The 14,051-nt window shown below is 44.7% G+C and overlaps 1 protein-coding gene across 2 annotated transcripts in view; it reads right to left on the reverse strand.

Moving 5' to 3' along the window:
• Positions 1–14,051, reverse strand: part of si:dkey-26i13.8 (kinesin-like protein KIF19) — a 28,672-nt gene that overhangs the window by 13,514 nt on the left and 1,107 nt on the right. For both annotated transcript variants that reach the window (XM_031561879.1, XM_031561878.1), the window contains exons 2-10: positions 13,661–13,741; positions 11,991–12,101; positions 9,191–9,278; positions 8,700–8,836; positions 8,174–8,299; positions 6,827–6,919; positions 6,584–6,685; positions 4,648–4,800; positions 1–99 (exon numbers count right to left, since the gene is read on the reverse strand). The exon at positions 1–99 is cut by the window's left edge and continues 24 nt beyond it. In XM_031561879.1, coding sequence (XP_031417739.1) covers positions 1–99; positions 4,648–4,800; positions 6,584–6,685; positions 6,827–6,919; positions 8,174–8,299; positions 8,700–8,836; positions 9,191–9,278; positions 11,991–12,101; positions 13,661–13,741 — 990 coding nt within the window. The remainder of the gene's footprint in view (positions 100–4,647; positions 4,801–6,583; positions 6,686–6,826; positions 6,920–8,173; positions 8,300–8,699; positions 8,837–9,190; positions 9,279–11,990; positions 12,102–13,660; positions 13,742–14,051) is intronic.

The following is a 14,051-nucleotide window of genomic DNA, read 5'->3' on the forward strand; positions in this document are numbered from 1 at the left end:
GTCTGCGTACATGAGTGTGTTTCTGGACTCCTCAAAGTTGGTGCTGGCAGGACTGATGTGTGCAATCATCACCGTGCGACTGTTTCCACCTAGAGCATCCTGGGAAAACACACAAGTATACGTTTATATGAGCCCCCTCGGAAATGGCATCTTAGATTCCACAGTGTCTGCATTTGTGGATGTGGATGTGTGTGTGTGTGTGTGTGTGTGTGTGTGTGAGTGTGTGTGTGTGTGTGTGTGTGTGTGTGTGTGTGTACAGGGATAAAATTAGCAACATGTCTGCTATCCACAATTTGATTAACCTCAACCTTTTTCCTTCTTATCTCTCTGTGTGTGGGTGTGTGTGTGTATGTGTGTATGTGTGTGTGTGTCTGTCTGTGTAAGATCGTTTTTTTATGGAGCTTTGGAAGTGCTTTGAAGCACCAATTATTTCTGTGCACACAAGGCAACACTATCTGTGTCTGTCTGCGTATGTGTAAATGTGGCCTTAGTGCTGATTACACCGTCTCCTCTGGGACTAAGTCTAACAGATGCATCACTGAGCCACCGCTTATTGGATTTAAGAAGAGGATACTGTTTCTCTGTAAGTGTGTGTGTGTGTGTGTGTGTGTGTGTGTGTGTGTGTGTGTGTGTGTGTGAGTGTGTGTGTGTGTGTGAGCGTGAGAGAGAGGTTAAATACTCTTTTATTAAACCACTGCCCTACTTTCTCACATGCTTACACCAATAACACATATATAGCACCCCCCCCACACACACACACAAAGCCTACACACGTACATAAAATATGACTCTCACTGTAACATTTTAATCTGCCCATCATTACCAATTTCACACAATACCCCCCCCCCAAACAGTAGAAAAAGACATAATGTCATTAACCATTACGCCAGCCACCATCGCACTCAAAACTTCTGCAGAATCGATTGAACCCAATCCCCGTATCTTGTTCTTTCAAATCTTCCAATGGCCATGTTAGCTGACCCCAGTAAGACATTTAACAGACAAACCTCGTGCTTTTTCAACCACTAATGAAACCTTTCACACCATTTCCTCCAGCAGCCCAAGAGTCTCCCCTGACCTCTGACCTCTCACAACTCACAGACGATTGGTCAACTGTCTCATCCACCCCACAAGAAGGGCAGCCCTTCCCTTACCACTGGATTCAGCTGTGCCACATGTCTCCTTGTTGCTACAGCCCCTTGAACGAGCCTCCAATGTGGTTTGGCCGGGCGCTTCTCGACTGGAGGTTCATAAAACAACCTCATAGCAACGTGCCCATCTCAGGGTGGCCCACAACAGTGACCCCAGTCAGTTTAATCCCCATTTACCAAGGTGTCATCATGGAAACGTAAAATGGCGCCAGCCTCCTCAGGCCCAGCCCAGCAGTAATAGTTACCGTAGTAGTAATAGTAAAAGTTACCGTAGTAGTTATAGTAATAGTTACCGTAGTAGTAATAGTAATAGTTATCGCACCTCAAGGGCACTGCACCCCTAAGGAGGGAACAAGCACCAGCTGTCCACACCAAGTCTCTCCCATATAGCAGCCTCTGAGCCGCCAGCAGCCAAGAAGCAATTGGATGGCTCCTTGTGTCCCCCAAAACCTGATCCCCCCCCCCCCCCCCCCCCCCCAAACCCAGAAAAAAGTTCAAGTCATCTGGTGGCTCCAGTACAGTGAACTTGTGCCGAAGCATGGAGGCAGCCAGGTTATTTGTGCCAAAGCACGGAGGCAGCCATGTTATGTGTGGCCAGAACCCTTCCCCTGTAGGAGAGCTTGGGTAATAGCCCATTCCACTTAGATCAACTTGGCAGAAACCCTTTTTCCAGCACACCCTCCCAGTTCTTATATCTGTGGTTCTGAGCGCCCAGACACACACCCCTGGGGAGCAAAGACATCCAAACGCTCTGCCCCCCAAGGAAGACCCTCGGACAACTGGGCAGCGCACACTGGGTCACAGTCAGGAGTCTCATAGAGATCCACATTAAAACAACATGGCCATTCTTCTCACTACTAGTCTAGTAGTGTATGAACGGCTCACATACACTACCGTTCAAAAGTTTGGGGTCACTTAGAAATTTCCTTATTTTTCAAAGAAAAGCACTGTTTTTTTCAATGAAGACCAAAAAACGCCAGTGTCAACGTCTACAGTGAAGAGGCGACTCTGGGATGCTGGCCTGATGAGTGGCAAAGAAAAAGCCATATCTGAGACTGGCCAATAAAAAGAAAAGATTGATATGGGCAAAAGAACACAGACATTGGACAGAGGAAGATTGGAAAAAAGTGTTATGGACAGACGAATCAAAGTTTGAGGTGTTTGGATCACACAGAAGAACATTTGTGAGACGCAGAATAGGTGAAAAGATGCTGGAAGAGTGCCTGACGCCATCTGTCAAGCATGGTGGAGGTAATGTGATGTCATTATTTCTAACCTTGTCAATGTCTTGACTATATTTTCTATTCATTTTGCAACTCAATTGATAAATAAAAGTGTGAGTTTTCATGGAAAACACGAAATTATCTGGGTGACCCCAAACTTTTGAACGGTAGTGTACATCCTATCCAGCCAAGCCCCACTCACTATGGAATCAACTGCTTTTGAACAGGTATACTGTCTTACTAATGCGTTCCTGATCTTCCACACATCCATCCTTCACAGAGCAAACACAGAGCAAACACATTTCCTGACACCATTCCTACCAAGATTAGAATTAGTTGTCCAGTCTCCTGCCATCATCACACGAGCTTCATCATCCCTCTTGTCCCCAAAACCACCCAAAGAGCTCAACATGATCAGACTCAATATTTTGTGCACAGACATCATCAAAAATCAAATGAGCCAGCCGTCAGCCCCTTAAAAAAACTACATTAACCACAATGACTCTGCCCTTTTACTTCCATTCATTTTAATTTTTTTTTGAAAGAACAGAAACTCCTGCACTCATATTTGTGCCCATGGCTCACTGTCAAGGATACACTCCCCTTCCCATCGCCTTTTCCAATCTAGCACATTGTACGTGCATGCGTCTCTTGCAAGAAGGTGATATTAATAGGCTTAAGAGTGATAACATCTGCAACCAAAGCTCTGAGAGAGAGAGAGAGAGAGAGAGAGAGAGAGAAAGAGAGAGAGGGAGGGAGGGAGGGAGGAAGGGACAGAGTGAGAGGGAGAGGGAGGGACAGAGAGAAAGGGAGAGGGAAAGGGGGTGAAAGTGCGAGAGAGAGAGAGAGAGTGAGCATGATAATGTTACAGGATGAAAGGATAAGCATGGGCCTATTTTAGGCTGTGCCACAGGATGTGTTTATGTGATGCACCATTCCCCAGATAGACATCAGTATTTTACCAGCAGCAACTAATACGCTTCTGAGCCACTCTCAGTGCAAATGGGGCTCCACAAAGTAACAGTCATTCCTGAGCGTCATGGACGCCTGAGTATTCATTTATGAGAGCAACTGTGGTGTTTTAAACTAGTGGAATAAGTCTGGCCCATAGTCCACATCTCAAAGCTGTTCCTGTCCTGGTTTCACACGGGTTACAGTATGGCACAGTCACACAAACCAGACGACAAGACAATCACATCTGCATAATGACCCCTTGACCTCAGCTGAAGTTATGGGACAACCAATGGGCCAAACCTGAGAAGCCCTGAATGAATAGTTGTTGAATAAATGACAGCACATAAAACTAACGCTCCGCAACATATTTAGTGCAATCACTACCATGTATCTCTGTCAGAAGTAAAACTAGGAACTTCTTACATGGCGATCTGATCTGAGGTCAGCTGATTGATGCCTGCTGAGACTCGATTAACAACAGACTTGCTGCACACACACACTAATTGGTTATGAAAGGCACTAATTGCACAATATTTACGGTTCAACTGTATATTTTGTGTCACCTTTTTATTGTGTGTTCTCTGATTGTATCTCTGATTGTATCATGCAATAGCCCTGTCAATCAAACACAATCTCACAAAAGAAAACGAACTACTCATTCTCAGGCCTAGCAGGGAGGCAGGAGGTCAAAGGTCACTGGGAGATGTGTAAATTGGGAGAGCAGATTATGGAGTCAGCCAAGGCACGAATAGCTTCAGACAAAGCACAGCACACACACACCTACATATACACACACACACACACACACACACACACATATATATACAAACACCAGGTGTGTGTGTGTGTGTGTGTGTGTGTGTGTGTGTGTGTGTGTGTGTGTGTGTGAGTGCTGAGCCCCCCACCCCTCCATGGCCCATGCTGTACCTTGAGCAGGCGTGTGAGTGTGTGTGTGTGTGTGTGTGTGTGTGTGTGAGTGTGTGTGTGTGTGTGTGTGTGTGTGTGTGTGTGTGTGTGTGTGTGTGTGTGTGTACCTTGAGCAGGCGTGTGAGTGTGTGTGTGTGTGTGTGTGTACCTTGAGCAGGCGTGTGAGTGTGTGTGTGTGTGTGTGTGTGTGTGTGTGTGTGTGTGTGTGTGTGTGTGTGTGTGTACCTTGAGCAGGCGTGTGAGTGTGTGTGTGTGTGTGTGTACCTTGAGCAGGCGTGTGAGTGTGTGTGTGTGTGTGTGTGTGTGTGTGTGAGTGTGTGTGTGTGTGTGTGTGTGTGTGTGTGTGTACCTTGAGCAGGCGTGTGTGTGTGTGTGTGTGTGTGTGTGTGTACCTTGAGCAGGCGTGTGAGCTTGCTGTCTCTGTAGTTGACGAACTGGGCGCCCCGGCCCCCCCTCTCACTCAGGGCGTTGATGCAGTTGGCCAGCGCCAGCAGAGAACGGTTAATGTGAGCCCCCTCCTTCATCCTCATCCCCCTGTTCTGGGTCTGAGAGGAGGAGAGGAGAGGAGGAGAGGAGTGGAGGAGAGGAGGAGTGGAGAGAAGAGAGAGGAGAGGAGGAGAAGAGAGGAGAGGAGGAGAGAGGAGAGTAGACAAGAGGAGAGAGGAGAGGGGAGAAGAGAAGAGGAGGAGAGAGGAGAGGAAACAAGAGGAGAGAGGGAGAAGAGAAGAGGAGGAGAGAGGAGAGGGGGAGAAGAGAAGAGGAGGAGAGAGGAGAGGAGAGAAGAGAGAGGAGAGGGGGAGAAGAGAGGAGAGGAGGAGAGAGGAGAGTAGACAAGAGGAGAGAAGAGAGAGGAGAGGGGGAGAAGAGAAGAGGAGGAGAGAGGAGAGGAAACAAGTAGAAAAGGGAAGGCAAGAGGGTAGGGAGAGAGAGCACAAAACAAGAGAGGTGAAGTGAGGTGAGGAGTGAGGGCGGGTGAGAGAGAGAACAGAACACTCATGCCCACAATTGCACAACCTTTATTCCACTCATCCATTCATTCTCCAACTACAGCCAACCCATTTCCCCAATGAGCTTTTCTTCCAGGGCTGTGTCAACACAGAGCGCAGCTTTAGCAATCGCTGGGCTCTGGTTCGCTGCTCCAGCCCAACTCAGGGTCCACTTGAGGTGAACAGAATCAGGCTGTTGTTCAGTCAGCCGTCTCTATTGTCTGCCCAGTGACCTGGGGAAGGAACAACGAACTGGAACTCCAGCTCTGGTGTCTGAGGTGTGTAACTGAGTGTGTGAGGGAGAGGTTAAAGCAGCGTGTGATGTGTGTGTGTGTGTGTGTGTGTGTGGTAAGGTTCCATTTTCCAAAACACGGAGAGAGGCGGGGATGCTGGCAAGGGCTTATAGTACAGTGTGTGTGTGTGTGTGTGTGTGTGTGTGTGTGTGTTTGTGTGTGTGTGTGTGTGTGTGTGTGTGTGTGTGTGTGTGTGTGTGTGTGTGTGTGATGCTGTGGATCAGACAGGGTCATAAACAGAGTTTGCTGATGCTATTGCTCATTAGGTTTGTCTGTGCGTGTGTGTGCACACATTTGTGTATTTGTGTGTGTTCACATCCAGATGTGTGTGTACGCATGCAGGTGTGTGTGTGTGTGTGTGTGTGTGTGTGTGTGTGTGTGTGTGATGCTGTGGATCAGACAGGGTCATAAACAGAGTTTGCTGATGCTATTGCCCATTAGGTTTGTCTGTTTTTGTGTATTTGTGTGTGTACACATGCAGATGTGTGTGTACGCATGCAGGTGTGTGTGTGTGTGTGTGTGTGTGTGTGTGTGTGTTCTGTTATGTTATATCAGAGGTGGCGTGAGCATTTATCGCTTCAACAGTTCCTCATTATGGCTAGTGAATAATGAAACAGCTCCAGGTTCAGACGTTCATGCTGGTTGTAATGTGAGAGAGGCCATCAGATGAGACGAGATGAGTTGATACAAGACGAGAGAACATGAGAGGAAATTAGGGGTGAAGGGGATTTCAGCCATCCGTCCTACCGCAATCCCATCACCACTAATGGTAGACAGTCAAAGGTCACTTTCGAATACACACATCTTTATAAAAACATACACACATTTATACTGACACACACACTCACATACACACACATTTATCCAGGGACACACCCACACACACATACACAAATTTGCAACAGCCAAATATGATAAATGAATATCGGCCCAAAATATCGGCCAAATATCAGTTATTGGCCATCCTAAGCCATTAGATATTGATATCGTATCCGCCCTAAAAACTGCATATCGCTCAATCCATGGCACACAAACACACAGCGGCATACCTGTGAGGCTCTCTCAGTCCCAGCCAGGTCCACCATGAAGAGTTTGCCCATCCTGACCTCCTCATTGATGTTCTTCACTCTACTCCTCTGTTTCACCGTCACCTGTAAGAAACACACGACAGGTGATGTTTACCTGTGTGTGTGTGTGTGTCTGTGTGTGTCTGTGTGTGTGTGTGTGTGTGTGTGTGTGTGTGTGTGTGTGTGTGTGTGTCTGTGTGCGTGCTCATGCACGTGTGTGTTTACCTGCAGTATAGCGTGGGATCTGGAGGAGGTCTTGTTAGCTGCAGTGGGTTCTTGTGTTCGTTGCTTGTTGCCTTTGGTCAGCAGGGCCATAATCTACAAACCAGTAAAGCAACTACATTACCCATAATTCCAAACTGTCACACATTATTCTGTAACATTTACATTCATTACGTTCAGTCATTTATGCCCTTTTAACAAAAGTGAGTTATAGCACAGTGTAGATAAACACGATCTTGGTATTATCAGCACCTGACTTCAATTGAACTACAGGAACATAGCTAATCAGGGTTTTAATACAATTTAACTTTAATGTAAATAGATATAATAACATATTATTAACCCTCCTCCGGAACCTAAACACTGAAGAACAAGAAGTAACTCATTAATTCTAAATACATAGTAATTAAGATTTTAAATTGTTCAAAACAATCATGCTTAAAACAAAGTTACTCTTACAACACCAACATTGTTTGTTTTTTACATTTTAAATAGTTCTTGATTCTTGATCCTGACTCTTTAAAAAAGACGTGTAACCTCTCTTCGCTACAGAATGATACAAATGGCTGAAAACACTGCTGGATTTTTAGGATGTTTTTTTTTCACTTCATAAGGCCATTAGCGGGATCTTGACTACCAGCCAAACGAACCGCATGACCTTGAAGCGTTGCATGCCACTCCAGCTCCAGCAAACCTTCAGTGACCCTCAGTCACAGCTGGACCCCATTTCCACCCCCATCATTTGGCCCCGCTCCCAAAATGCGGAAGGAAAACACATTAATCATGTATAATGGCCACCTTGATCACCTTCTGAGGCATTGCAGTGATAATTAAGGCATTAATGATTCATGCCTTATTAAATATTTCACGTTGAGGCTGTGTATGGGAAATAGAAGGGTGGTGTGAGGCGTGAGAGGGTGATACCGGTGATCACTCTTACAACACCTTTACAGACCCCCATTACCGACTCCTAATTAATACTATGACACAAACCCTTACAATTTGTCGGCTAATTATGAGACACACCTTGGCAGGATAATGAGCGGGCTGAATTAATGCTGAATTTAGTTTAATGACAAGTAGTTTGAAATGCAGAATAAAATGCAATGTATTTCTAATCAATATTGTGAGAGATGATTTTTGTCAAACTTCTGAGTGTATGACACTCTTAGATTAGGCATACAAATAAATTGCCATTATCAGTTGGACACAAACATTGACACGACATTGATTAATTGATAAGTATACTCGTAACGAGGCCAAATAGATATATTTGTCATAATATAATACATAGATTGGTTTTGTGTTCTTATATTGTTCCTATTTCCGCCAACATTGGTGCCCTCTGACCTCTTTGGCGCAGCTGGTGGAAAACTCGGTGATGCCGGCGATGCGGATTTCGCCCTTGGCGTCCTCTCGCAGGTCCAGATACCCCGACGATGGGTTCAGCAAGTCCCGGATCATCTCGTTATAAATCTACAAAAGCAAAACCAACAGGAGGTAAACATTCAAAGTAGCAGTAAGGAGTTTTGGTCTAAAACTAGCAAGCTACATACCTACATACATAGATACTAGCATGCAAAAACCTTGCAAACACGGCCAACAGCCCAGTTGGCACTGATTAAAGCTTGCTTACATGCTAACTGGCACCTTTTGGCGATATTGTTTGTGATGTTGTCTGTTTCTTAAATTTTCATGAGGTGTTCCAACCCGAACAACAAAACCTCACAGAGCATAGCCTGAAACTCTCAAGAGGTTAACGCTTGTACACTACAGGCCTTCCTACCTTCATGTTCCATTTTCTGATCAACCTGATTAATGACCCATACCTGATCAATCACCCTACCAATGAGTAAGCTATCCCAATCAGCCTTACCTCCAGGTAGGACATGTAGACGCTGCAGTCCATTTCATCCTTGCAGGCTTCGATGTCCTTGAACAGGTCGTTGAGGGTGCGCACATAGATCCCCGGCTCTGAGTCCACTCCCAGCATGGTGTAGGTCTTCCCTGCGCCTGAGGGGTCAGGGTGGAGGCAGATGGGCAAACAGAATTGGATTTTTGGGGAGGGCGGGGGGTGAGTAGGGGCATCAAGTGAACAGAGTCAAGGGGGCATCAAGTGGGGCATCAAGTGAATAGAGTCAAGTTGGGGATGGGGTTAGAGGGGCATTAAGTGAACAGAGTCAAGTTGGGGAGGGGGTTAGGGGGGGCATTAAGTGAACAGAGTCAAGTTGGGGATGGGGTTAGGGGGGCATTAAGTGACCAGAGTCAAGTGGGTAGGCGTGTGAGAGGGGGCAGCAAACATTCCCTATCATTCATGAGTGTGAAGGCAGCCAAGTAATGTTGGGCGGTGAAAGCTATGTGCTCTACCTGTGGGTCCATAGGCAAAGACAGTGGCGTTGTACCCAGCGATCACCCCTTCAATCAGGTTCTTAGTGGTGGCAACATAAACCTCTTCCTACACAGCAGAGAAAGACAGATATACACACAGAGAACGAGAAAATAAGGTTAATAGCGGAAGAGAAAATGAGAGAATGGGAGAACTTAACACATCATATGTTCTATCGTAACTAGATCAACATTCATTAAATCCTACTACTTTATGTGGGACGTTAAGCTGTTCAACTCTATAGGGCTTAATCTATAGAACCCATACCAGGACACACCATGCACCTTACCGCTGACAGGCTACTCTCCTCTAACTTCCCGCCTACACCCATGTCTGTCTCCTCTCCTCCAAAACCACAGACAGGAAGCAGCTCCTTTATAGATCTCATCAGACTTGACCTCCCTGACTTCACCCCCAACTCATGTCGTGATAACCACATCAGCTTCGAAAACTGGGCTCTGCATAGGCATAATCCCGTATTCAAAAAGGCCGCTTTCAGAAGCTGTAGGAAATGTCTAATGAGCTCCAAGATGCCCAAAGAACCAGAACATCTTCTACTGGCAAGCTACTGAGTCTTTGTACTCAAATGTATCCACCCACTGCATCCATATTTATCACCTATATAAGTATATACTTTTATGTGTAGGGACTTACAGGTAACTTATGAAAGTATTTGAAGAGAATGTATGAACCCTGGGAACCAAATGCATGACTCAGGTGTTGCTAGCAACGTGCTTTACCAGAAAACCGCAAAGCATGAACTAGACCTCCGGGCCTTCAAAAGCCCCAGGTGAAAACGGCAGTAGTCAAAAGGGGTTTAATCTCTTGGGGCAAATAGAGCCCTCCTTTCCCCGGCCCTCCTAAGAGGTGCGCAGTGGGTCAGCTGGAAGAAACTAGACGTGAAATGTCACACGTCTCCACTATTCCATGGGCAAACACAGACATCCCAGACAAAAAAAAATATCTAGGAAGTACTGTGACAGTTAGATGAGGGAAAAAAGGGAGCATACTGTATATGGGCTATCTGCCTACATTTCACTACGAATCATCAACCTACCTGACCGGGTCAATTTCATTCCTCGTGAAAAGTGAAGAGAAAGTGTGAAAAGAGATAAATTCTTGCGTATTCTACAAAGATATTCTAAAATGACCTGGACAGATTTGTTGGTACCCCTAGAATTGGATTGATGATGATATTTCAAACTAAGTGTTTTTCTGTCATTAGTGTCACACACGTCTTCAATCTTGCGATCCGTCATTCAGCCTATTTTGGAGAGAGGTAATCACTCTGCTGTTGGGTATCATCGTAGGCACCACACTCAACACGGACTAGAGAAAGCACAGGAGAGAGTTGTCTGAGGAGGGCAGAGAGAAAATAATAGCCCACACAAGCATGTTAAAGAGAAAGGCTATAAGACCATCTCCAAGTGGCTGGATGCTCCTGTGACTACAGTTGCAAATATTATGAAGAAGTTAAAGGCCCACAGGACTGTAGCTGACCTCCCTGGATGCGGCCGCGAGAGGAAAAATCAACCCCAGGATAGTGTGAATGGTACACAAAGAGCCAAGGGAAACTTCTGTAAGAGATACTGTACATGCTGAACGCCAAGGTCAAGGTACATCAGTGTGTGACTGCAGCATGCATCGCTTTTTGAGTGACAGTGCATGGAGACACAGGAGGACTCCACTGTTGAAAGAAAAATATTTTTAAAGCCTAGACTGGAATTAGCTAAAAATGCATATTGACCACCCACAATGCTTCTGGGAGAATGTTCTTTGGACAGTTGAGACAGGAAACGAAGCTTTTTGGCAGGTCACATCAACTCTGTGTTAGCAGAAGAAAGAAAATTAAGCTTTCAAAGAGAAGAACACAACACTGCCGTGAAACGAAACATGGAGGCTTGATTATGTTTTGGGGTTGTTTCGCTGTGTCTGGCACGGGGTGAGATAAATCTTAGCAAGGCACAATGAAATCCCAAGACTATCAAGGCTATTCTGGAGTGAAACGTACTGCCCAGTGTGAGAAAGCTCTGTGTCAGTCGTAGGTCATGGGCCCTCCAACAGGATGATGACCTAAAACATGCAGCTAAAAGAATGGCTAAGAACAAAACATTGGACTATTCTTAAGTGGCCTTCTATGAGACCTGATCTGAATCCTACAGAACATCTAACAGCTGAAACATTCAGTCTGGAGATGGCACCCTTCAGTTTGGTGTGGAAGAGGGGGCCAGAGTACCTGTTGATAAGTCTCATTGAGAGATACGGAAATCGATTGTTTGCAGTGATTACCTCTAAAGGTTGTGCCACAAAATATAACGTTAAGGGTCCCATCATTTTTGTCCATATTATTTTCAATTTGTTTTATTATTTAAAATATTCTGTTGAATAGAAAAAGAGGCTGATTAGTTAAATATGATCTCTATATGATCTATTAAATATGTAATGAACAGTGATGGATGCCATTTTCTTTTGACGGTTTCAAGTTAATTCAGAAAAAAATTGCAGGTACTACTTTTATTTCGTGGAAGGATACAAACTACTACCAACTATTCTCATAATCCCCATACAGCTATTACCTCAACACAATAATCAACACACCATTGCACCAAAATGGAGTCACCCAAACCGATCTGCTTTACTTTTCTTGTCGAAACAAGCAGGTGCGTTCTGCTTCTCCAGACAACTCCACAGCATGTGTTTTAAAAATGTAGGTGTTTAAACCTGTTCTGCTTGCTCAAAACCCCTAGATTATCACTGAATAAAGAGCGAAGGGCTGGAAACCTGCTGCGCCTGCTGGTCAAAGGCCACGTCGAACATATAGGTTTTCTCTCTGGAGCGATTGGCCCGCAGGTGGTTCTCAGTGTCCTCACAGGGGTCCATCAACACCACCATCTGCAGGGGGTCAGAGAAACGACACAGTCAATGCAAGAATGCATAAATCATAACAGAGTAATAATAAAGTAATTCACACACAATTTTTTTTTACATGATTCAATGAGCATGATAAACACTGATACACACGTAATTTACATGTGTGACTAAACACTGTGAGCAAATAGATGCATGATACATGGTACAGACACACACAAAATGATACAGACGCACACAAAATGGTGTTTAGGTTTTGATGCTATGCTATGCTATAAGGTAAATTCCAGCAAAGGTTATGGGATTAAGTTAGGCTGTTTGACATTAGACAGGCAAGCGCAGGTTGTTGATGTTCATGTTTAGCATGCTTCATTAGATATTGCAATTGTGCAATTTAGTGAACTCACAAAATACTCAACCAAAAAATGTTTTGCTGCATTTATGAAATGAGGGACTCAGATACACAACCCAACAACCACACAGTACCCACTAGGAGTGTGTAAGTGAAATAAATGCAGTGATGCTTGTATAGTTTTTCACATTTGACACTGAAGGTTTTCCCACCAGTGGTCAGTGTTGAGCTCTGCTGTGTGTGCATCTTCTGCTATTGACTTGCTTCAAATGTTTTCCATTTCAGGGCCATTTTCAGTAAAGGACCCGGTCTAGCAATCAACTATACATACACAACACACACAATTTGACATATTTTGACACACACGACATATTTTACATAAATATATAAAAAACCCTGCATTAGTCAAATAAATGCGGGTCTGCTTATAAAATGTAAACATTCTATTGGACACCATTTTCCTAGTTAATAGGCCTACTACTGACATTATATCTGAGCTATGCTGTGTGTGTATGTATCCTTCCATCACTCTCTGTGAGGAACAGTGGGAACTTCCAACTCCTCACGTTCACAAACTCTCTGACGTGTATTCTGGTTCGAGCTCCCAGGGTACAAGGTTTTGGCTGAAGCACAGAGGAAGAAGCACACAGATCTCTCTCTCTCTCTCATACACACACACATGCTAAGATAAGTGGATTAGCCTCTGACTTAAGGGGCTAATTTAGCCCTTAGTTACCCACCTGAGCCGTGGTAGTGGTCTCCCACAAGACTCTACGTGCCCTAAGTGGGGGGCTGAATAGTGCATTAAACAGCTAGAACTTGTTTTCTGTACTGATTTTTCTGTCAGCCTGACAGTATGATTAGGCATCCTCGGACACTTCAGAAAAGTATACTACACATTGCATTGCAGGTTACATGCTTGTGTCGTGGAGTTGTGAAACAACGATCTCATTCTCAACATGAAATACACTTTTCTACAACTAGAGAAAAGATTCCACAGACACAGCTATTGCACGTCAGCTGCTCAAACTGTTCCATCATCAACATGATGTCATCATCCCCAATGATTACAAAGGACACACGGGGATAGGATGGCTACACCCCGAGGACAAGCAATTCCTTGTTGGACGGTGTTTATGTGTGAGGGTTGCAGAGGCTTTGTTTTTGAGTTGCATCGGTTTGGCAACATTTCCGGTGCACGGTGGTGCACCTGTTGTTTGACGTAGCCTACCTGGTCATCCACCCGCTGAGCTACCACCGACGCCCCTTCATCGCTCTCGGCTTCATTTAGTGGACGGATGCGTAGAGCCACCTGCATATGAATACAAACAACAGTATTACTAACCAACCAAATTGCCTACCCTAACTGACGAAAACATATTTGCAATTTAAAAGTCTCTTTACCAAATCAGAGTGTGAATAAGTTATATTTACATTTAAACTTTAGATCTTTCAAAAGAAGATACGATTTATAAACACGATAAATAGATCCAAAAGAGAAAGTAGTTCAAATACACATTGCAGCCTAGGTCTAGGCATATTTAATTTATAGCTTACACGAAACCCCAAAATGTGATGAATGCCATTAACCGAAACAAGGGAGCCCAACACCAAAGACTAGG

The sequence above is a fragment of the Clupea harengus genome, chromosome 24, assembly GCF_900700415.2.
Source record: "Clupea harengus chromosome 24, Ch_v2.0.2, whole genome shotgun sequence".
NCBI lineage: Eukaryota > Metazoa > Chordata > Actinopteri > Clupeiformes > Clupeidae > Clupea > Clupea harengus.